We start from the raw sequence: 26,424 nt of genomic DNA, 5'->3' as shown, positions 1-26,424 counted from the left end.
ATAATAAAACAATTAATTACCCCTTGTGAGTTCAACATGGTGAAATAAGGACCCGAGACCTGGCCCACGAGGTGACCTGTCCTGACCGAGGTAATTAATTGTATAATAAAGACTAATGGCAATTGATATTGACCTCAGACGCAGGCTCGGTCGCTATCACTTTCTGTGTTTTCGGTCAATATCAATTGCCATGAGCCCTTATAACCACATATCGACCTACACTGAAGTCCATAATTGTATATTATTTAAGCGGATTATAAAAAAGCGTAAACTGACCCAAACCATATTATACTCGATAATTTGGCCAAGAATTAGAGTTATTCCTTATAATTTAATTTTAAAATAATTATTCAACTGGGGATGTAAAATTGTGTTGTTTTTATGAGTTCAAATTTACCGCGCAATAATACAACTGTAGTAACGGAAGTGATGGGAAGCGAGGGGAGGTAAAAACTGATACATACATCTAGCAGCCATGATGCTTGTTTACATGAGGTAAGATCGAGTAACTGTTTGAAGTTAAAGGTACATTCATTAAATCTGGAATTTTCCATGAATCCCAAGGACTGGAAATGAGGGGATTGATGGATACAGATGATCATGCTGGTTGTCAAGGGGGTGTGTCCCCATACCAAACCAGATTATACAAAATCTTATGCGTTCCTTTTCGGAAATCAACCAATGAGAGGCAAGAATACAAACAAAATTAAATTTCCAGATGCAATGAATAGAAACAAATATTAACTTTATTCACATTTATTGTAAAACAATGATTAGATTTTGTGGCAAGTATTTGTCACAATCTACACAATCTATTTAAACATAAATATAAATAATCAGGCGGAATCCAGGGAATCACTACCTGCCTACTTACCTGGCGCGATAGCGCACCCACAGGTGACTGTGGTGGGAACAAACCTCTTAGAACCAACAAGAGTGAAAGCCACATGGAATGAATGAATTCAAGTTCTGACCTAGGCCCTACATGTAACTATATACCTATATATGGACATGGATTGAATGTTCTATTATTTATAATAATAATAATAATATATGAATTTATAAAGCGCTAAATATTAATAATTTAACTCTAAAGCGCTGTACAATAAAACGCAAGTAAACATAATTTAAAAGCTATGAAAACATATATAAAATATTAATCCATACTCATATATGTGCTCGGAATTATAACATTAAAATACTACAAATTACATACAAAATACAATTACACCATCAATAAAACTCAATAAAAGAACATCATATGTGATTTATGATTTGCTGCTAAAAATTGAGCACCTAAAATTTAAAAAGCTATTCTATAAAAATGCGTCTTTAATTGTCTTTTGAAAATATCCAGGGACTGGGCCTGCTTTATATCATTAGGAAGGTCGTTCCACAAAAATGCTGCTGCCCAACCAAGTCGACGTTCACCATATGTCTTCGTCCTGATCTTAGGAACAACTAACCGTGATGTTGACTCAGATCGCAGTGATCTGCTCGGCTTGTATTCCATTATAAGATCTTTGATATACGATGGAGCCAACCCGTGTAAGGATTGGTAGACATATGTCAAGATTTTATATTGTGGACGAAAAGAAACAGGTAGCCAATGAAGATCAGCTAGGATAGGTGTAATATGCTCCCGTTTCGATGATCTTGTAACTAAGCGAGCTGCCGTGTTCTGGACTTTTTGAATCCGGTCTAGTAAGGCCTTTGACACTCCATATAGAAGGCAGTTCCCATAGTCCAGCCTGGCAGTGATAACGGCATTCACCATGGTCTTGCAGGCTTCTTTTGTTAGAAAGCGCCGTATTCGTCCAATATTGCTTATTTGAAAATAGCATGACTTGACGACCGAGGATACCTGTTTTTCCATAGTAAGGTGTTGATCGAAAAATGCACCTAGATTTTTTACGCATGGCACGCTTTCAATGATGTTATCACCAACTTTTAGTTGTAATGTTGGCAGATACTTCTGGTGTTGCTTTGTGGAGAAGATTATTAGCTCGGTCTTTTCTTGGTTTAGTTTGAGTAGGTTTGATGTCATCCATGAACCAATTTCACTTAGACACGCTTCAAGTCGAGAAAAGTAATTGTTCCAATTTTCCAGTGGTCTTATGATCATGTAGATTTGTGTATCATCTGCATAGCAGTGATATATCATTCCATGGCGGTGGCATATGATTCCAATGGGTTTAAATTTAACAACCCATTTTGTTACCAAGGCATAGAGTTCATTATTTCATTTAAATATCCAATAATCACCAGCTTTAAATTTTTACGACTAATACAATAAAATGTTTTTATTTAAGACAAGTTTATGATTTCAACAACCTACATTGATCATGTTTCAAATATATTAACCGATAACAGTGTGAGCAAAGATTACACAGATTTTTTTTTTATTACAGACAAACAAATTTTTCTCTGAATACTTTTTTGACATTTAACTTTACAATATGAATTTACGTTCCTATTTTCCAAATTAAACATTTTTCTCTTCGTAGAAAAGGATATCAGCAACCACACGAATTTCAAAATCTTCAATAATTATTAGAGGAAACTCAATTTTAATTATGCGTTTTGTTTTGAAGCATTGAGTTTCATAAAAGCGTTCCAGTATAGCATTGTATTTTTGTTTTGTCAAATGTGATTACCTTCTCATGAATGAATCAGAATGAATAATGTTTAACATAGTATTTCTCAAGAAACTGAATATTTAATTTTAGAGTCGTTGTCTTAAGTAAAAAACAACCACAATAGTGTATTGATATTTTCGTAAAAATGCTTATCGTTACATTATTTGCTGATGTCAATTCACTCAACATGCATCATTTAATTTACTATATATACTCTTTAAAAAAGGAAACGCATAGCAGGAACAATGCCCTGAAAATGTATTATAGTTTTGTCATACCATTTATTTTTATTTGGATATGATGTATTCGAGTAAAATGCGTAATTTGTTAATGCAATTGTTAACTTTACAGCTATTCCACAAGTCTCACAGACAAAAAGACCTGATTTTGCAAAATTTCCCCCAAAATTTTAATCTCAATTTTCATTTGTTGAATTCTGATGCAATTCCTTCAGATACAAAGGGGCTATCAAAAGCCGGGGTTCTCGATTTTTTGAATCTGGTTTCTTTTTCTGGAAAATGACGCATTCTAAAAATGCTGCATCTGAATGTTGCATATCACAAAAAGGATACTGGGAGACTGGAAGCATGGGGACGACATGCGACATCAGCAGCATAGCATCACTTCAAAGGATTTCGGTAAATTGCATGAATGTAATGCAATCACGTCATGTAAAGCATTTGCTATCCCTGAACTGCACAGATCATCTAACAAGACCGTTTTCAGTTGAGTACGAATTATTGAAAGAGGATTATTCATGCCATTGTTCTGACCCCACAACACCCCAAATATCGACTTCAAAGATCTTAGATCAATAGAGTATGACCACAGTATCACTGCTGAATATTTTGGTTTAGGTACCAGGCCTGAATGTTTATCTCAAGGCCTCTTATACGTTTAAGAGTGATGATGCTTTGTAATGAATGTTAGACTGATAACTGCCTCCAGGACGTAAAAAAAGTTAGTGGTGGTAGGGCCAAAGTTTGCGTCGTGCTCTTCGCGTGTTTTGCTGTAGACAAGGATATCATTAACAAGTGTTTTAACTCCATCTAGTCCCTCGTAAATCTCATCTATTTTGTGCTGAAAATCGTCTGGAGTCTTGGGCAAATGGCATTCGAAGAGAAGAGAACCCAACAAAAGGCCTGTTGAAAATGACGACTTTTCAGACAACTTTATTGCCCTATATCCGGAATATGTGTCAAGTTTTGAAAAGTGTCAAGCACCGCTGAAGCTGGGAATTATGTCTTCCAACGTTCTCATTGGGTAATGAGCCCGCAATATAGCTGAATTCAAATCGCAGGTGTCTAAACAAACTCTTTATTTTCCAGAGTTCGGTTTCCCCGTCAAGGCTAGTGAATTTATCCACCTTGTAGGTTCTGTGACCCTTGTAATAACTCCGCATTTCTCCATAAGCTCTATCTCTTCACGTAGCTTGTCGTGATGTGCGAACGAAATTCAACGCGGGGTTGATTATAGGTATTGCATTCTCGTCAATGCGTATTTCGCATTCTCCAGGAATTAGTACGATACCCTCAAAAACATCTCTAAATTCTGCAAGAACTGATCGAGTGTCAAGATTTTCACCTGTAGCGCGCGCTGGTAGAATTGACTGACATGATTCGACGGCCATAACAAGCTGAATCAATTTCAAATCTAACTCTAACAAAATTTCAAACAAAGATTAGATATAGAATCAGTTTTAACAATGAAAATAATCTGTGTTAATAACAGCGTCAATATGTTCGCATTAAAGACTTTGTTCACCCTATTTTTCTAACCTTGCGCAGGTAGGTTAAGATTACAACCAAATATTCTACTTGCCTATATGCTATGACGTCATAATAAGCTTTATGACGTTAGATTTAGAGATAGCAATTTCTTAAAATCGATATCTAAGATTGATTTGAGGCCGTAAAAATGAACCAAAATATCCAGAGGAATAATATCAACGGAATTTTGTCGTTCCTCTGCCTCTGTAGTTATCACAGGGGTAACATACCAAACCCGTGACGTCATAACTGTTGATAATGCAGTAGCAGAGTGAAAGTGAAAAGTAACGAAAATTGATGTAAACAAACACAAGAAATCGGAGTTTTAAAGCATTTAGAATGAATATCATGTGTGATTCCTGTGGGAATAAAGCGTATAAATAAGGTATGGTAATATAAATCTGCAATTTCCTCGTAAAATTAAAGCAGGGAGGGTGTTTACTTGTCGATCAGCCTTTCCTCTGTCGTTCGTTGATGCATTTTTTTTCGATGTTATGAACAAAATGTAAAAATTTTGGGAAGGTTTCGTCCGAAATTGTTGAATAATTATTTCTATAAGACGACAGTAGGATTCTAGCAGCACCTTTCATGGTACAGAGATGTTTTAACATAACTATTAATATACATTGGAACTAATTATCCCCGGGGTAGTGTTAAACTTTTCACTTTTTCATTAAGACATATTTTCTAATTATAGACGTCACGTGGTGAAGTGCCTCCTGTAGTATAAGTTCCATTGAAGTCTATATAAAACATAATTATCGTAAAAGTTTTATCCTTGACTTTTCCGATTTATTTGTGTTGCATAATTAAAAAAAAAAGTGTTAATTCGCCGATTTCTGATCCGTGTGCTGCCTTAACAAACCCGCGTGACCCTCCATAGTCAGATAAGTGTTTTGTTGCTTTGCGCAGACTGCCAAGAGTACCAATTGCAATGCCCTTAAACTGACGGACTGGTAAGCTTTGAATATAAGTACATTTATTAGAGTGAACACTTACAAGTTACAAAGTGTTCTTGTAAAACCAATATATGTATTTCGTATACAATTGAAAATAGATAAAAATAGAAAAAAAAACCATAAGATCAAATAATGAAACAGTTAGATAAAATAAGGACACTTTGTAATGCGGAATGGCTACTTATGTTAAGATTTCCTTTTCTGCTTGAATACTATTCGTTATCTCCATATGTTTCTTTTATCTGTATATCTTTGTCTATTTTTTTGTCAAATAGGCAAACGAGTGAACTTTGTCTGGAAGAGTTTTTACATCTATCCGTGTACATTAATCATGAGACATAATTCACATTTTGCTCCTTCTTGTTTTTATAATATTAAGGCTATTTACTAGATATATGAAAAATTAAAGATAAAAAACAAAGTTGTCACGTTTATCAATAAAGTTATGTTTTCAGTTTACCAAACATGAATTTTTTCTTCATACATACAGGGAAAAAACACGTATCTGACTCGTCCGTGTCTTGTTTCCAGTGAAGTGGGATACATGTATACATGTATCAAATCATATAGAAAAATATTTATCAATTGTTGATAGCAAGTCATTGATATTCTAAATTTTGAAATGAAGACCACAGGTTTTGAAGTTTTCAAATAATTTCTACTTCATATAAATACAACGACAGTTATGTTTAATATGACAAAAAAAAGGACATGATTAATACAGCTGTACACGAAAAATTGCAAAAATACCTGGAAGACCTTGCCTCCAAATAATATTTTGGTACATGTATCGACTTTCCTTACAAATATGGTTGATTTTAAAGAAAATTTTATTTGAGATACATGCAGTAATGCATTCATGTCATGTTTTACAAATATGTTTTTCTACTCGTTCTCACCGCGAGATGTTATATATATATATCGTGTATACAAAAAAATATTTTTAGGCACACCAACAGACAAATCACAAATATTTTCATTTAACTTTACGATTATGACGTATGCATAGTAGGCGTGCCTAGGAGGCGTGTTGTATACGCATCTATCTCATTGCATTTATAAAAGAAAGTAAAACAAAGTTTAGTTATTTTCTTCCTTCCTTGCCAAAATCTCAGAAGCAACCTAACTTATTGTCACCAATCTGTTAGATTCTAAATCAGTAAAGACTTAGAAAACTAGAGGTAAGATTTTTGTCTTTTAAAGAATAATATATATATATATATATATATATATATATATATATATATATATATATATATATATAGCACATTTTTACAACAACTCTTAAACTAATATAACTGCCCTAAGTGAAGAAATATTAATATAGAAAGCACAAAGAAATTCAATCCTCTGTTAAAACTAATGTCCAAATAACTGTATCTCACTTCTATTCTCAATGACCGTGTAGTGTAGGACAGCGCCGCGAGAATTCCATCGGCATCGAAAGCAAGTTTTTTGACTTGCCTAGATAGCCGAGCGGTCTAGCGCGCTGTTCCTGCACTGCTAGGAGACAGATTCCGAAGGTCGAGAGTTCAACCCCGGGCTGGGGCGGAAGTGGGTATCCATGTAAAAGTGAATTTCTTTGTGCTTTCTATATTAATATTTCTTCACTTAGGGCAGTTATATTAGTTTAAGAGTTGTTGTAAAAATGTGCTTTATAAATAATAATTAATTTCATTACAACATGTATTGGTAACAATCCTCTGTTAAAACTAATGTCCAAATAACTGTATCTCACTTCTATTCTCAATGACCGTGTAGTGTAGGACAGCGCCGCGAGAATTCCATCGGCATCGAAAGCAAGTTTTTTGACTTGCCTAGATAGCCGAGCGGTCTAGCGCGCTGTTCCTGCACTGCTAGGAGACAGATTCCGAAGGTCGAGAGTTCAACCCCGGGCTGGGGCGGAAGTGGGTATCCATGTAAAAGTGAATTTCTTTGTGCTTTCTATATTAATATTTCTTCACTTAGGGCAGTTATATTAGTTTAAGAGTTGTTGTAAAAATGTGCTTTATAAATAATAATTAATTTCATTACAACATGTATTGGTAACAATCCTCTGTTAAAACTAATGTCCAAATAACTGTATCTCACTTCTATTCTCAATGACCGTGTAGTGTAGGACAGCGCCGCGAGAATTCCATCGGCATCGAAAGCAAGTTTTTTGACTTGCCTAGATAGCCGAGCGGTCTAGCGCGCTGTTCCTGCACTGCTAGGAGACAGATTCCGAAGGTCGAGAGTTCAACCCCGGGCTGGGGCGGAAGTGGGTATCCATGTAAAAGTGAATTTCTTTGTGCTTTCTATATATATATATATATATATATATATATATATATATATATATATATATATATATATTTTACATATTCGACTGACTAAAACCAAATCATTGTATATGTTATATTTGTTTAATTTCAATCAGTGCAAAAATGCTATATAAGGACATGATTTGAATGTTCAATTATTTAACAACCCATCTTGTTACTAAGGCATATAGTTCATGGATTTATTTGAATATCCAATAATCAACAGCTTTAAATTCTTACTACAAAAACAATAAAACGTTTTTATTAAAGACAAGATTATGATTTCAACAACCTACATTAATCATGTATCAAATATATCAACCGAGTACAGTGAAAGCAAAGATTACACAGAATTGTTTTTATTAAAAGACAAAAAAATAATATTTTCTCTGAATACTTTTTTGACATGAAACTTTATAATCTGCATTTTCGTTCCTATTTTCCAAAAAAGACATATTTTTCGTCCGAGAAAAAGCTTTTGTGAACCACATGGATTTTAAAATCTTCTATAATTATAAGAGGAAAATGAACTTTAATTATGCGTTTTGTTTTGAAGCATTGGGTTTCATAAAAGCGTTCCAGTATAGCATGGCATTTTTATGATTTATCAGAATGAATAACGTTTAACGTAGTTTTCTTTGGAAATAGTATATTTATTTTCAGAGTCCTTGTCTGAAATAAAAAAAAACAAACAAAAAAAAAACAAATACAACAGCGAATTGATATTTTCGTTAAAAATGCTTATCGTTACATTATTTACCAATTTACTGCAACGTGCATCATTTAATATATAGATATAGTATACCGGTAAAACCATGATCTTGGAGTTTTAGATAAATGGTCTGGTAAAAGGCTTTTAAAATTCAATAAAGCAAAAATAAAGGTTGTATTTTTTCTTTAAAACTTAGAGTTGTTTTACCTAACTTGTATTTCCCAGGCAATGCACTAGAGCTTGTATCGGCGCATCGCCATTTGGGTATTTTGTTGTCACAAAATCTTACCTGGTCTGAGTATATAGATAGTATTATTAATAATGCTTATAGGAAATTAGAAAATACCTTTCTCATTTGTATACAACATTTGTATGACCTACACTTGAATTTGCTTAAATTGTTTGGGGTGGTTGCTCTTTATATGATATTCAAACATTTGAAAAAGTACAATTTATACTAAAGAAAACAAAAACTGTAAGTCAGTTTATATCTATCACAAAAACCAATCTAAATGTTGGGTCTTTGGATCAACAACTGACAGACATTATAGATAACTGTTAAAACACTTATTTGTTATTTAATACATATGCAACAATCCCCTTTAATCCTGGGGATGAGAAATGAAATATTTACTATATTTTTATAGAGATAGTCCAAAGACATTGTATGCTGTTTTCCCCAAGATGATATATTAATCGTCTCTCCTAAAACTATTGATTAAATATGCGTACGAACTATACCAATCAATTTTTAATTACATTCAATTTGTCGTCTACGTTTAAATAATGTACAAGATCCCCAGTCAAAATGAAATTATTTTAATATTCTAAAATTATGCCGTTTAGACACATATGAGTAAATGAGAAGGTATCAAAGTACTTGACATAAATGCGCGTAAACACATCATGCCAAAAGCCGTTTCTAGTTCTTTACGGTCAAGCGGAGGTTCCATATCTCAGATAGCAGCGATTGTGCTTTGGTCAGGTTTTATACCCTGTGTAGACAATACGTGTCCAAGTATGGCACTTCAGTAAGGCCAATAGCAAGTTTGTCAGAGTTGAGCTTCCCCTAACAAAAAAACTAAAGTTAACTATAGTAAACTGTAGTTAACTATATTAAATCAAAGTGTAAAAGTTTTATAAAGTGTCAACATTTTCGCCTAAGTTTTCCAAAAGTTTAAAGAGAAAAAGTTTTCAATAAAGTTTTTAAAAGAGTCAAAGTTTTAAAAAGTATCAAAGTTTTCAATAATTTTTTTAAAAGTGTCCAAGTTTTCGATAAAGTTTTTGAAAGTGTAAAAGTTTACGCCAAAGTTTTTCAAAGTGTCAAAGTATTCGCCAAAGTTTTTCACAGTGTCCAAGTTTTCGCCCAAGTTTTTCAAAGTGTCAAAGCTTTGCGCCAAAATTTTTAAAAGTGTCAAAGTATTCGCCAAAATTTTTCAATGTGTGAAAGTTTTCGCCAAAGTTTTTCAAAGTGTCAAAGCTTTGCGCCAAAATTTTTCAAAGTGTCAAAGTTTTCACCAAAGTTTTTCAAAGTGTCAAAGTTTTCGCCCAAGTTTTTCAAAGTGTCAAAGTTTTCGCCAAAGTTTTTCAAAGTGTTCGCCCATGTTTTTCAAAGTGTCAAAGTTTTAGCAAAAGTTTTTCAAAGTGTCAAAGCTTTGCGCCAAAATTTTTAAAAGTGTCAAAGTATTCGCCAAAATTTTTCAATGTGTGAAAGTTTTCGCCAAAGTTTTTCAAAGTGTCAAAGCTTTGCGCCAAAATTTTTCAAAGTGTCAAAGTTTTCACCAAAGTTTTTCAAAGTGTCAAAGTTTTCGCCCAAGTTTTTCAAAGTGTCAAAGTTTTCGCCAAAGTTTTTCAAAGTGTTCGCCCATGTTTTTCAAAGTGTCAAAGTTTTCGCAAAAGTTTTTCAAAGTGTCAAAGCTATCACTATATTCATTCAAAGTTTTCAAAGTGTCAAAGTTATAACTATAGTTAACTATAGTATTTTTTTGTTAGGGTAACAGCGTTCTCGCGCGATCTCATAAGAACTGCGCCCAAGTTTGCGTCGTGCTCTTCGCGTGTTTTGCCGTAGACAAAGAAATCATCAACAAGTGTTGTAAATCCATCTAGTCCCTCGTAAATCTCATCTATTTTGCGCTGAATCTCATCTTGAGTCTTGGTCAAATGGCATTCGAAGAGAATGGAACCCACAGAAAAGCCTATTAAAGGCAGTCAAAAATGACGACTTTTCAGACAACCTTATTGCCCAATATCCGAAACGTGTGTCAAGTTTTGAAAAGTGTCAAACACCGCTGAAGCTGAGAATTATGTCTTCCAACGTTCTCATTGGGTAATGAGGCCGCAATACAGCTGAATTCAAATCGCAGGTGTCTAAACAACTCTTTACTATCCGGAGCTCGGTTCGGTCAAGGCTAATAAATTGACCCACCTTGTAGGTTCTGTGACCCTTGTAATAACACCACATTTCTCCATAAGCTCTATCTCTTCACGTAGCTTGTCGTGGAGTGCGAACGAAAGTCACCGCGGAGGATTGACTACAGGTATTACACTCTCTTCAATGCGTATTTCGCATTTGTCAGGAAATAGTTTGAACCCTAAAAAACATTTTTAAATTCTACAAAAATTAAACAAGTGTCAAGATGTTCACCTGTAGCGCGCGCTGGTAGACTTAACTGACTTGAATCGACGGCCATAACAAGCTGAATCAATTTCAAATCTAAACAAGATTTCAAACCAAGAATAGGTACAGATTCGGTTGTAACAATGAAAAAATCTGCGTTAATGACAGTGTCACCATGTGCGCATAAAAGACTTTGCTCACCCAACTTTTCTGACCTTGAACCTCCATAGTGAGATAAATGTTTTGATGCTTTGCGCAGACTGCGAAGAGTACCAGTGCCCTTAATCTGACGAACCGTTAAGATGTGAACATAAATACATTTATCAGAGTGAATACTTACTAGTTTTGTAAAGTGTACTTGGGAATTCCTTATACAATTGAAAATAAAAAAAAGTTAGATAAAATAAGGACCCTTTGTTTTGCAGAATGGCGACTTATGTTAAGATTTCCTTTTCTGTTTGAATACTGTTCGTTATCTCCATATGTTTCATTTATCTGTATATACATCATTGTCTATTTCTGTGTCCAATAGACAAACAAATACACTTTGTCTGAAATAGTAGTTACACATATATCAGTGTACATAAATCATAAAGACATAATTCATATTTTGCTCCTTTTTGGTATCTAAGCAATTTTTTATAAGCTTAAGACTATTCATTAGATATATGAAAAATTAAAGAAAAAAAAAACAAAATTGACTTAAGTACACTAAAAATTATATGCAAAGTGTGTATTAATGTTCTTACCACAACCATTTGTTGAGAAAATGTATAAATTTTGCAATGGTAATTTTGAGCTAAAAACAAGTCACTGTTGTCTTCAACATAAGTATAAATACATATCTTTTAACAGTAAATTCGAACATTTTGAGTTAACAAATTTAATATATATTTATTTCTATAAAAATTATCCAAGATTTAGAACAGCAAAAATGGGGTCACGGAGCAACGCCAAAATTTAGCAATCTATTAATTTTCACCTTATTGGTCTCTAGGAATACCTCTAATAAATGGAGCTGAAACGAAATAAAATTTACATGTTTAAATTAAGTTTTGCTGTATTACTTAAGATGCCATCAGGAAATGTAAAATATCGCTCCGTTTAAAAGATATCATTTTCTAAATACATATGGACTTGATTAAAAAAGGCAGAAAATCACGACGTCGGAAGACTTCACGGAGCAGCGAGTAGCAATAAATGTTTGCTTTTCCTTCGGGAATCTTCTTTCAGAAACTTTTAAAAAACTGTGTAAACCAGAAAATGTAGGAAAATAAGCTGCGTATTTGTATTAAATGGAAAATACAATTTTTGAGTGGTAGCAAGTTTGAATCGGACGGTGGATAGTCTGCAAAGACAGGTTATTGTTAAAAATCTTGCCAAAAGAGTAAGGGACGCCGTTAAACGTGATGTGCGCTTCACTAATGCGGAACTAATAGAGTTAAGGTAAAATCTTTGATAAAACTAACAATCTAGTCTAAAGCTGACATGAACTCTTAAAAAGGCATAATTTTTCATCTTCGTACGACTTACTAAAGTCCTGTACCCTTTGTCCGCCATATTTCTTCGATTCCGCCATATTTAATCGAAATTTTTTGGCCACCTGTACCTGCTATATAAAGCCTGGTACATTTGTTTCACTTGAGTGATTTTCAAGCCTGGCTGCCGACATGTACACATCTCCGATAGCATAGTATTTAGAAATCCATAAACTGACAAAATACATGTAAAAATCCAACAAAAACTAGAGCTATACTGACAGTAAATTATTTTTGAGTGCATTTGCTGCAATATAGAAAAAAAAACCACTTACATGGAATACATTCATGTACAGCAAAAACCGTTTGGATATGCACGCGCGTGCAGGTTGAGAAAACGCATCAAACGCATTAATAAAAACTAATTTACCTGAATACTGCTATCGTTACAGGGATGTGCACATGTCGAAAGAAATGTCCTATTTTATTTTTATTGCAATATGCAACTCAGAAATCATGTAATCATTGCTAACTCAACAGCAAAAAAATGTCACTACATAGCACTTGGACACACGTGGTCCATGCCGATCAGTTTATTTGGTCAGGGAAAATTTCAAAGGTGGAAAGTTTACTGGTATTTTGGTTGATTGAAATAAAAAATGCAAATATTTTTTTCCAGAAATAAATATTAGTCTTTTATGCAAATATTGTAAATAAAATTTATGAACAAGGCTTAAGTATATCAAATTTATTATTAGAATGCATCTTTACGAACCTTTCATCTTTTGAAGAGAGTTTATACGGTCTCATCCGAAGGACCGGTCAAAGTATTTTGGAAGGGAGGGAAACTGCCAGTAAGAATTCCACATTCTACCTAAATTAAGCTTTTTTTTATTCCTCTTGTCTAAATATTTTCTGTCCACATTCCTTATATGAGAAGGTATTTGAGAAAGTTCCCAATGTTCCCATTCCTCAGCTGATGTATATTTCACGTTTATTTCCCCTTCAATTTGAGCTTTTAGGTTTATTTTCTTGTCAAAAGTAAAATTATTCCAATTTTTGAACAAGTCTCGACATACCTTCTGATCTCTTCCACGGGCTAATAAATGGTACAATACAAAATGCGTAGGATTACAAACTATTATTGCGCGGGTGGTTAGAGGAGAGAGAGAGAGAGAGAGAGAGAGAGAGAGAGAGAGAGAGATCAATGTACAAAAGAGTAAATAAACATTCTCCGTATTCAATCAGGTTTCAATATCCCTACCCTTGCTAGAGGGTTAGAGATGAGTTGTTTAGAAAGTGACTTGAAAATTTTTGGTTTAATCAAGATTTTAGTAATACAACAAACGTTATATCTTTGTACAAGGAAAGACTGTTGGATATCTACTTTCAAGATTGTAATGCTTTTTTTGTACAAGCACATTGTGTGTGACATTTTTTTCCAAAATACGTGCATATTTGACAAAACCTATTCATTCTAAGTTGAAGAAAAATATTACAAGATTGATGAATAGGGCTTTCTTCCGATAACCTAAGTATAGAAACAGGAAGATACATGTACATGTATCAGAAAATTGAAAGATTCTGAAGTAATAGAATATTTCAGTTTTGTAGTGATCAATGTATAGAAGATAAATATCATTGTTTGCTCGAATGTCCTGTTTATGAAACTTGAAGAAAACAAGATGTGTTTGTGAAAAACTATGCACCCGCCGATAACAAAGTTAAAAAAAATATTTTTAGCAGATAAGTCAAGGTCACAAGGTCATTAACCTTGGTGTCATTTGAAAGACATTCATTGGTGGAGTATGCACACCAGATATGAAGTTTCTATCTCTTATGGTTCAATAGTTATGGCGAAGGTTAACGTTGACAACAGACAGACAGACACACAGACAGGACAAAAACAATATACGCCTCGGATCTATCGATCCGGGTGCATAAAATTATATCAAACCATATTATTTCGGATCTCCAAATATGTACAAGCTAGCTCAGTTACTCGGCTCTCATGAAGTCAGTGTTTTACGTGTAATTGGATTAGGAAAATTCCAATTACACTTAAAATTACAATTTTATCTCAAGCTCGTAAATCGTATCGACATAAGAAAGGGATTACAGCTGTTAATTTACAATACGTCGTCGGCATATCTAAATGTCGAGTTGAAGGCCACAGCAAAGCTTTTTCTTTCTTTTCATACATAAGATTTTGCACAAATTCTGAGGACAAATTTTAATCAGAAAAGCTCACTTGAGCCTTTAGTTCAGGTGATCTAACATGACAAGGTATTTTTATAGAAAGATATTCTTTATGATTTAATTCAAATTATCCCCTTGAATTTCTGTTCATTTTTGAAGATCCATAAAATATAAATTTATTGTTCCTCAAGCTACATTTCTTCAAAATTTCAACATAACAACAGCATATTACGTGTATCAAAGGAAGGTACTACTTATTTATGATACTCATTTTTTGTCTATATTGGTCATAATTACTGATAACAACTTAATTTATCAGGTTTTCAGACTGCAATTTTTGTTTAAATAGCACAAATTTACTTTACATAATACATTGGAAATCTGAATCAGCCAAGAGCAAACACATTTCCTAGCCGAGATATAGAAAAAAGTAAATCCGAATCCTGACTAGTAATTATGAAATTCTCACGTTTCTTTTTTTCTCTTTCTCTGTAATGTAATTACTATAATTTTGCCATAAGAAAGACAAAGGTTACTAGCTTGTTGAAAAAAAATTATTGCAATCGTTAAATTCTATATGATTAACACCTAATTGTTTGTATCTTAATTGTTTAAATTGTCTTGTTAAAGTATAACGACTCGTCTTTTTAAATGAAAAATGAAAATAACTAGCATCAGTCAAGCTAAAATATCCACTAATATTTAAACTAGAAATATAGAGCAGATCAAACAGGACCCTCACTTAAAAGCATTAGGTGGAAGCAGGTGCCAGGGAGGAGCAAGCATCCCCTGTCGACCGGTCACACCCGCCTTGTGCTTTTTGTCATGGTCGGGAAATAACGATAAAATCCGAGGACAATACTTGTTAAAAAAATTGGCAAAAAATGCTTACATGGATTACTTTCAATGTTCTTAAAAGTCTCCCACTTAATTACCCAATTCTTACGTGAATATCAACTTCAAAATACTTATGCTTACAATCGAATCTTTTTTACAAACAATTTTTACAATTAACCGATGATAAGTAAGTTTACGAATTCCTTTTCAATTGGAAAAAAATCAGCGGTTTACGATCGATGTCAAAAGCCTGCTCTTCAGTATTTCATACAGAAGAGCTGCATAAAATGATGAAAAGTCGTATATTTTGATGTCGTATATTTTTGGTAAAATTTTGTGATTTATAATATTCTATTTTTTATCATCCACATCTGTTTTACAACAATTCCCGAATATGTTGCTGTACAATGTTGTTAATACTTTAGAAAGGAGTAAGGAAAAAGGCTTGGTTCAACTTTTTTCTTGAACCCATGGATCTAATTTAAATTTGTTCAACGAACATGTAATTTAGAAATTCAGTATATGTAACTCAAATTGAATTTGCTTGTAAGAAATATTGAAAAAATTAAATTATAATATAAGTGTTTCATCGAAAGACAGAAAACGATGATAAGATTAATTGAGTTTGTCACTTGTAGAATTTTCATAGACAAGGACATTTTTTTTCAGTGGACCAGCCAATATTTATCGTGATGTTATTTAAATACACAATAGTTCTATTTAGAATATAGAAAAATTTAATCAATAATAATGGAATATGGCAGCAATCATACTTGAACATTTTACCAATAACCAAAAATAATGTCACACGAACCATCTTAACGTAAAGTTCTGGTAGTGTCAGAAACACGGCTTCCCACAAGCTTGTTCTAGGGGGTTAACCTTTTAGCTCAATCGGTAGAACACTACACTGGCAAGCCAGAGGCCCTGAGTTCAACTCACGTTGGTGGACCGGGTGATCTCTGGAAAGTAAACGTGAATGCCCCGAGAACCAGAGAACCAGAGAACTTCGCCCCACAGGTGGATGCACTTCGAAAGAGATAAGAAGGTCGCATTCTGGAGGGGGCATTGTAGTAGAGTCAGATACACGGATAACTACTAGCTTGGGCTACAGTGGGTTAACCCTTTAGCTCAGTCGGTAAAAGCACTGGACTGGCAAGCCCCGAGTGCAATCCCAATCAGAAACACATAAATCTCTCTGATACAGAGAATTAAAAAAAAAATTAAGCGTAATACGTAACGACATATGAACATTGTATAGTATACATCAGAAATAAAGTGCATGTGAATAAGTCGTATTTTGTTTAATAGTAATTTCGTGTATTTAAGCTATTGAAATACTTTTTACTACATTTACAGGCGTGAAAATGGCTTCCACGGGAAAGACTCCATTGAATCCATTGAATCGTGAGTTTACATTTATTGCATAATTTATTAATATATCATTTGCTCGTAGACTTATATATTTTAGATTAGCTAAGTAGCAACAGGGAGTTATATTCTATATTAATAATGTAGGTTCCTCGTAGGAAAAATACACTGTGATGGTTACAGTATTTGTTCCCTTCCGGTGAAATCGAAGGGGGCTACAGATTTCCTCTGAGTCTGTCCGTCCATTTAGCTGTCCGTCTGTCTGTCCCTCTAATTTGTCTGTCAGTCTCTCCCACTTGGTTTCCACACTTAATTTTTCTAAACACTTTCAGATATTGAGCTGATGTTTGGTATCTAAGCGTATCTTTATGAGAAGGCGTTCGGGTTTGCATTTCGTAAGGTTTCAATTATATTTTTTTTTTAATTTTAAGAGTTTTCCTCAGTTTTAAATAAATTGATTGCAGATTTTGAGTCAATTTTTGGTATGTGACTTGATCTTGATGAGTTTATGACTAAGTTTACATAATGTACCGCTTCAATGATCTTTTTATGGAATGGTGGAATTTTCAGTTTTTAGTGGGAAACAGATTACAATTATTTACCTTAGGATGATTAGTATTGCTAACGCAATACTCTCAGAATGCTTGTTCATAATGTAAATTTCATCAGCATATGTTAGTATTTTGCAACTGTTGGACTTTCAAAATATACGCTCATTTCTCCCATCCATACTTTCATCTGTCTCAATCTCTTTATTTGAATGTCAAACATCTCGGTCCGAAGACAACTAGGCCCGTTGACATATCGGCTAAAACGAATCGATTCAAAATTTAAAATTGGTCGGCTCGTACATGACATTCCTTCGCAAACAAGAAACTATGAAACTTATATTTCAAATTTGGGACTTAAATATCAGTTGAAACAACAGTTCAACAGGCCTTAAAGGTGATCTGAGTATCATGCAACAACTTTCCAACAATTAAATTTGATTCGCGTTTTAAGCCAGAGGCGACGAGATTCACAGTTTTAAAAGATGCATCATTGTTTATCATAAGTTTATAATACACATATCATGCTTACTTTGATAACTTAAACTCAATACCCAGATTAATAAATAGCGACAATCTTCTCAATTGATTAATGAGAATATTTGAATTAAATTGTTCGATGAAATGCATGATATAATCTACTGATCCGTGTATTTTTGCAAGACTGACACACTGAATAATTGTAATGGTAGAGATAAGACAAAGTTCGTTACTCTTAAGACTTTTTTGTTAAAAAAAAATCTTGAGAGCTAGGAGAGAAGACTGAGAATCTTTATCAGCGTTTAGTATTGCATGTCAAGCTAAAGAAACTATTGTCTGTTGGTATTTTACTTGAGCCTTTTCTTTATAAACAGATGACTTTGTCGATGAAAATAAAGAATATGCAAAGATAGTACTCTCAAAGAATAAAAGTCAGAAAGAAACAACCCTGAGAGACATAAATTTCAAAGACTACGAGCAGTATTTAGAAAAGACCCTCACAGAAACGTAAGTATAAGAATTTAGAACAAGAAAATAACAATATTACTGGGTTCATAGCCAACTTTTATTTTTGAAAAATTGAGGGTGAATTATTCAAACATCTTTTTCTTTCATTGTACATATATTTTTGACATAATAAATTGTTGCAGATTATACCCGAATAAATGTTAGTGTTTCAGCAAGAATTAAATGTGCGTACGAGGGGTAATCAAAAAGTTCTTAAACTAATAAAATTTCTTTAAGAAAAGAAATAAAATTAGGTTTTCGTAATGTTCATTGTTTTCTAAAGTAGTCCTCTTTGATTTTTTAATGCACATCTGACATAGTTTTGTCCACGTTTTGGCGGTCGCGGTTCTGCTGTGTTCTGTTCATAGTGGGTAAAAATATTTTTTCCGATTCTCATATTTAGTTTCATTTAAAATATTTTTATGAAAAGCACTGCTCATTTGTCAGAAATTGCCCAGTTAGGGCAAAAGGATAGATGGATTAGGATAATTATCCTTTTCCAGAATTAGCATTGTGACCACCACAACCAGAATAACTTGTCTTTGCTTATTAAATGTGGAAAACGTATGGATAATGTTTTTTTTTAAAATCATATCTGATATGTTTAAAGTATAACGTAAACGATATTTTTGGAATTTGATAATGATGTTATTGCTCAGATATTCAGCTATTTTTCTATCTGAAACTTGGCGATCTTTTATAACAAATTGCTCATGAACAAGACACGTGCTTTCATTTAGCAACAGAACAAACATTTGAATTAAACATCTCCCTTCCTTCACTGAAACAATTAATCCAAGGAATGATTGAAGTTCTTGCAAGTATATTTTCTTCACAATCCTTACATAAATTATCATATGCTACTGCAAAGGAGTTTCGGAGAACCAAATTAAACGTTTCAGTTCTTTTCTGCCTGAGTTCGACTGAGTCAACCATTTTTGTCAAAATGCACACACATGTTGACGTCATATTAACACTGTGACGTCCACACATGGAGGAAAACATTTAATTACATCTGATTTTTATAGATATTGTCTTTGACTATGTGTGCAAAATTTCAGCTTGATATGAAAAATGGTTTTGTTAATATAGAGATAGTTTGATCACCCCTCGTATTTCTCACTTTCTGTCTCAACTACCTATTGTACAGGCATTTTATATAAATCAAGAGAGTGAGGCATGTACAGTGGCTTATAAAAACTAAATATAAAATTTAAAAAACAGTTTCAATTTATTTTTTTCTGGTATAAAATAAAATTATGTTTTTCAGTCTTGGGTATAATTTTCTTTATATTGATATCAGGAGAAGAAGGCTGAGAAACGCATATGGTTATGCTGTCAAAATGTAAAAGATGTACAGTTTTTAAACATCATTAAAAATTAAATAAACCAGTAAATACATGTATAATGTTGGAAAATTCAAAATATGTTGACAATTGTTTGGATTACTGGTGTTATTTTAGATCAGTGGAAATAAGGATCCAAATCAAGGATGAATGGTATGGATATGGTTTTGATATACCAGGAGGACATAAAATTTACCCAGACAAAACAGTTGTAGAGGTAAGAACACAAAGATACGGCCTTTACTGACATTTTTAAGGGTGCATGATGAACTAGTGAGTTTTTCATCTAAATGCATTTTAATGTTACAATTATTTTAGGGCCCCGCAAGGATTTGTTGTTGCTATATTGCGATCACTCTGTCTGTTCGATCGTGCACTTACTAGTCAGACTTTTATACTTTTATATACCAATTTTTTTATAGTCCAATTTAATTCAAATTTTGTAAGTTGATTGAGTAGACCATAAGACTATACTAATTTTGATACTTATCTTAATTCTTGTGATCCAGTTTGAAGTTGAGGTTTATTGAAAGATATTTTATGCAGTATTTAGGGAAAAAAACGAAAAACAAGAGGCATGTGCGCTAAAACGCAGAACTTAGTCACTTTGGCCCTGCTATTTTCAATGGATGTACCCTAATGTAATTCTTCAAATCTTTATTTAGGTCCCACCCTACTCTTGGGCCTTGATGTCAACAATTTTAAATGTAGTTGCTTCTTTAATGTTAAAGTTTCAGCTCTTCTGGTCCAGTGTTTCTTGGAAATTTTTCCTTATAATGAATTTTAGATTTAAACTCACCATCTCTCAAAAGTGCTTTCTATTAACATTTGTGAGAAGTGGTTCAATGGTTCTTTAAAAGAGAAAATTTACACACGGATTGACAAACAGTGAACAACGGTTAAGTTGTTCAAGAAAAGCTCAAGTTTTAAGCTCAGATAGGTCAGAACAACAATTTAAAAGAAGTTTTTTTTTTTATTGCTGTTGTATATTAATTGAAGGAAACTGGTTTCTTTAACATGTACAGTTATAAAAGCTTTATTTCTGTTTTTGCTAAAATTATTCTTATTGTAAACTTAGAATAAAAGGATGTGAACTAAGACTAAAAAGATCAAACAGCACTGCAAATTATTCCTCAATATTGGGATTTTATAAAAATTCATGCCTTCTTGTAGTTTAAGCATGCATTTATTTGAATATTAAAGTTTTGTGTAATATATCTTTTACTGACTTGTGTACATGTATAGACATTCGACAATTATGATGATACCAATCTCTATCATGATCATATTCGTCAAGAAATAATCTAGTCTGGTCCGATTTATAGAGAAAAATATTTCTAACGGCAAATAAACTTTATTTGGTCCAGCATATTTTTTAACCTATTTCGAGTATGCTGAATCCGAAAAAATATGCTGGCTTTCATGTAAATGGCGTTAAAAAGGTCAAAATGGCGATTCAAAATGGTGGACATCCAATTTTTCTAATTTTCTCTTAATGTCGTTCAGAACAGAGAAATAACGTGTGAATATCTCACTGAGTGTAATGCAACTATAAAAATGATTATAGTTGTTAATATTATTACTTGAACTTAGAAAATTTAGTTGTTTTTAGATTTAATCCGAATTTTCTCTGATTTATAGAGTCTATTGTTTTTATATTCTGCTTTCTTCGGGTTTTTTCTTTGCAAATATTCAAATACTGTAGATTTGTAATTTTTCCTCTGTATCTCACTATTCTACAACTGAATTATGGTTCAACTGTAAGTTATAGTCAAAATGGCGATTCAAAATGGCGGATTATTATTTTTTCAAATTATTTCTTAGCTAATGTTCAAATAGGAGAAAGGATTTATGAATATCTTATTGAGCGTAGTACAACTACGAAAATAAATGACAATAGAGCACTAATATTATCACTTTTATTCGAAAAATTTTATTCTTTAAATTTGAAATGTGTAAATAAGCTCAAAATGGCGATTCAAAATGACGAACACTCGAATTTCTTAGAATACTCACACTTCTTAATTTTGAGTCGTTTTGCAGAAAATAAATTTATTACTGTAACAGTTTGTTTTTTTTAATTAATAGAATAATGTTCAAATGTTCCATTAAAGTTGGAAGATATTGTTGTTACTGACTTTCGATTTCTATGACACGTGTCTGTGCTTAATTGATTTTGACGACAATTCCGAAAACATTTTACCAGCTATTACCTGTCTCACCATGTGCTTCTTTATGTAAAAAGTTAATAATATCATACAGTTAGTGCTGTTTAGAGGACAATATGCCACTTAAGCTACCCCAAGAGCAGTATTCCCCGAGCATAAAGGCTAGTGAACATTGTAGTTCGAGGGTTGCTAATTAAAACCATATCAGTTGTTGGAAATTCTTCATCTATTTTTAGTCCAGTGTCGAAAAAAATAAATGCTTTATGCTCATGTAGAAGTTCTAGTGTAACAAAACTTAGGATTTTTAAAATGATTGACCACAACCAAAGAGAGCTAGGGATTATTACATCAAACAAATCTGAATACAAGATCTAAATATCAGCATATTTATTATTAATCATCAAAGCCAGTATAATATATTTAAACTATAAATTTTCTTGATTGTCCAGCTCTGATTCTGTGTCCCTGCATTTGCATTTGTTATTCTCAGTCGAAAACTTCAACTGTATTCACAAATATTTCATGTTGTGAACACATTTTCTCACCAAAATATGCACACAATGTGATTCCAGATGATAAAGTTTGGAAATTTTCTTCTTGATAGAATGACCTTTCTACCCCAAAAGACAACAAATCTATACGATCACAAAATAGAAAGCTACATGTCTTTAAAATTTTTAAAGATTTTCTTCCATTTTATATTAGGTTTTGGGAAACAAAATAACATTTGAAATTGACTTGAAAGGTGTTGTACATCGAGTGTTGAAAAGACCAAACTTCCGAAGACAGACTAAAACAAATAACATTTAAAGCTGGAATAGATGTTGGGGAATAATACTTAACTCTTACAAAATCTAATTTCAAAAACTAGTACAAAGGGTTCAATGAAAGCGGGCAAGATATTTTTCAGTGATATTCGATTGTGATCTGAGGGATGTGGAAGTGCGAATTGATAATGCCAGCGATTCGGGGGTGATTTTAGTTGAAAGGGGTTCAAGGGCTTTGGAACACGGTCAAATATGAGGAAAACATTTGGAAACTATCAAATCTACTGTCAACGTAATCTTCGCTGAGTAAAAAAGCAGTCTAGTTCTCTAAGCAGTGCTCTAGTGCTGTTTTTAGTACCCTATTTTACCTCTAGCTATCATACTAGCATATATATAGATTTGCTATTTGCTTATTCTTTCTTCAGATAGACACATGTAGAATGTGAAAGGAATCTTTCTTAATCCTGCATTTATTCCTTTTCATTGTTTTGGCGATAAATCTGTCTTTTCCAGATCTTCGGAAAAATATATATTGAATATAATTCACTCATTGTAGTACATGCCAATAGAAGATTTAAGAGAAGGAAAATTAACTGATTCAAAAAAAAAAAAAAAAGAAAACTCGCCTTGGATTAAGTTTCGCAACAAATACTCAGTGTCCACTTACGTGCATCAAAAATTATTTAGTAGATGTTACGATTCCCATTCTTTTTATATGCATGCAAAGCGAGCACAATGCAAGGCAGTATGTGGTATTAAGATACGGCATATGTTGTGGTATAGCCTCACATTACTATTAGTAAACAGATGGGATGGATGTTCCTGGTTGTTTGCTGCAAACTTATGAATGGGTCATTAAAGAGATTTTCCGAAAATTTGAATTGTAAATTACAACTGCGCCATCATTCACTTGTAGAATAGTAAGATGCTTAGGAAAAAAAATGTTAAAAAGTTAATCTTGATAATAAAAGTAATTAAACAAAGACCCGTGTCATAAAATTCATAAGTCATTAAAACAATTTCCTCGAACTTTAATTGAACATTTGAAAATAATTTCATGAATTTAAAAAAATGTTATAAATTTATTTTCTGCAAATGACTCCGAATTTAGAAGTGTGAGAACTAATATTCTACAAAAATCGAGTGTTCGTCATTTTGAATCGCCATTTTGAGCGAATTAAAAATTTTCAAATTTAAAGTATCAAATTTTTCCTGATAAAATTATCGTTTTCATATTTGTACTACGCTCAGTAAGATATCCACAAATCCTTTCTCCTACTTAAACATTAAGAAATAATTTGAAAAAAAAGAATATCCGCCATTTTGAATCGCCATCTTAACTTATAGCTGCACCATCATTCACTTGTAGAAAAGTGAGATGCAGAGGAAAAAATAAAAATCTTCAGTGTTTGAATATTTGCAAACAAAAACCTCGAACAAAGCAGAATATAGAAACAATAGACAAATAAATCAGACAAAATTCGAATTAAATGTAGAAGCGACTACTCAGCACTGTTAAGGCCTACATGTACTATGAGAAATCAACGGAAAATAGACGTGCAAAAAATGGTGTTTTTTTTTAAACTGAATTTATTTTAATTTAGCTGTTTTATTGTCACAGAACTTTAATACTTATGGAAATAGCATAACATAACCCACTCTATACTTTATGAAGTTTGGTCCCATCGATGGACAGTCACATGATGAATGCTTAGTTCGTGTACTTAATGTAGGTCAAGAACAAATTTTAATATGGCAAGGGCATACCCTAGTTGAAATTAAAAATTAAAGCTATTTATTGTTTCTGCATACTTGGTAGTTTCTGAAAAGTGCTGCTGCTTTGATAAGAATTTGCGTTTTAATAGTTAAATTTTCAGGTAAATAAGCCAAATTCGAAATATGTTTGACTTTTACCAAATATTTTGTGTATCAATAAAAACACACCCTCGATTTAAAGAACGCAGCAGCACTTTTCAAGTTAAAAAAATATCCTTTATCTATTTTCAAAAAATGGTTAAGATCTATTAAGTGTATACCCTTGCGAAAGTACGATTTTATGAGGCATCTCATTGTAAAATATACGTAACCTGAACATAAAAACACGACATAATTAATAAAATACCTTCTCTTGATAGTACATGTAAATGAATAATCGCACTTAACAAAGAATATACATTGGTATTATTCGAATATTTGAAATCTGTAAATTATATTCTGTTTAATAATAAAACGCATTTTTCATTATTAAAAATTCCTCAATCTGCCTCTCAATGCACATGAAATACGTCATATTTACCAAAATGACGTCATCTTAATAAGTTCATTGCTATCAGTGCTTTGTTTATAACCAGCTGCATGAGATGTAACTAGCAAGTTTTTTTTAATGCATTGATAAGTTTTATTGTTGTTTATTATGCTTATACATTTAAAGGTTGCAAATTGTTTCATTTTCAGGTATTATGAGAAATGCATAAAAAGTTATATTTGTATGTGACGTCACAGTAAACTTTTCCCGTATAAATTAGGCCCCGCCCCCTTTTCAAGCCATAACAATTCTGCGTAGATTTTCTAAGTTAAAGTAATAATATTAACAATCTATTATCATTTTCATAGTTGCATTACACTCAGTGAGATATTCACACGTTATTTCTCTGTTTTGAATGACATTAAGAGGAAATTAGAAAAATTGGATGTCCGCCATTTTGAATCACCATTTTGACCTTTTATCGCCATTTCATGAAGGCCAGCATATTTTTTCGGATTCAGCATACTTTAAATAGGTTAAAAACTATGCTGGACCAAATAATAATTTTTTGCCGTTAGAAGTTTTTTCTTGCCCTCTTTTTGAAAAATCTGGACCAGACTAATCCCTATTTAGAGAAATCATTTGCTGATTTATATTTTTTATATATTTTTAGATTTCCTATAATTTTCATTCTAACTTAAGTCACATTCTCATCTTTTAAGCTGCATCCCAAGGACTCTCACCTTCTGTAGGGACCTTCCTGAATGTTTTTGTTTTTTTAAATTTAAATATATATATATATATATATATATATTTACAATTTTCTTTTATTAATTTTCTTCTTTAGACAACTGAGGATACAATCAAGGTCAAGATTTTCAAGGAAACAAAATTCCGTCTGAAGGACGCCATGATGAGTTAAACCAGACCTACTAAGTGTGACAAACACAGACCAATAATGTGTATGGAGTAAAAAGAACTTTGTAGGTGGTGACAGCTACATGAATATCTACATTTTCTGTAATTATGTATTCTGTAATTAATTAAAAGCAGTTTTAAAAAGTCAAGATTTTTTTTTATCCAAAGGAAGACTGAATTTATTTCATTTTATGAATTTAACAATATCTTTTAATTTATTTTAAAAAAAAAAACTACAATGCTTAAACGTCCTTTTATCATTTTCCAGCTTTAATTCATTTTCTGATCAGAAATAAACACAATAAAATGATTCACAGGTGCAATTACATATTGTTTCAAGGTTGCGATTTACATTTGTGCATTTTACTGGAAACAGATATCTTAAATCTATGAAATTTTAAACAAGATAAGATGAAAATGTTTCAAGGAATTTAATTCCATTTGCCAACTATCTGTTAAGGGCTTCCAGTATGAGTATTGATATAACATCATATAGCTAGTGTAAACGTATATCCATATTTTGGTCAGATATATATTATGTTATATTGTACAGAAAAGAAG

General features: G+C 32.5%; 2 protein-coding genes across 2 annotated transcripts; one reads left to right on the top strand and one right to left on the bottom strand.

The window, feature by feature from the left end:
• Positions 1-1,303: 1,303 nt before the first annotated feature.
• LOC134257030 (uncharacterized) lies at positions 1,304-1,777 on the bottom strand. Its single transcript, XM_062739686.1, has one exon. The coding sequence runs from the start codon at positions 1,775-1,777 to the stop codon at positions 1,304-1,306; it is 474 nt and encodes a 157-aa protein (XP_062595670.1).
• A 4,683-nt stretch (positions 1,778-6,460) lies between these two features.
• Positions 6,461-25,989, top strand: LOC134257026 (uncharacterized). The gene is made up of 5 exons (XM_062739680.1): positions 6,461-6,548; positions 16,873-16,920; positions 18,287-18,419; positions 19,883-19,982; positions 25,793-25,989. Exons 2-5 carry the CDS (start codon positions 16,881-16,883, stop codon positions 25,865-25,867), a joined length of 348 nt encoding a protein of 115 aa, XP_062595664.1. The 5' UTR covers positions 6,461-6,548; positions 16,873-16,880; the 3' UTR covers positions 25,868-25,989.
• The last annotated feature ends 435 nt before the right edge of the window (positions 25,990-26,424 follow it).

The sequence above is a fragment of the Saccostrea cucullata genome, unplaced genomic scaffold, assembly GCF_032062105.1.
Source record: "Saccostrea cucullata isolate Sc308-1 unplaced genomic scaffold, CSIRO_AGI_Scuc_v1 ctg2030, whole genome shotgun sequence".
Classification (NCBI taxonomy): domain Eukaryota; kingdom Metazoa; phylum Mollusca; class Bivalvia; order Ostreida; family Ostreidae; genus Saccostrea; species Saccostrea cuccullata.
Note: the sequence above shows the minus strand (reverse complement) of the source record. Positions and strands in the feature narration are given on the sequence as shown.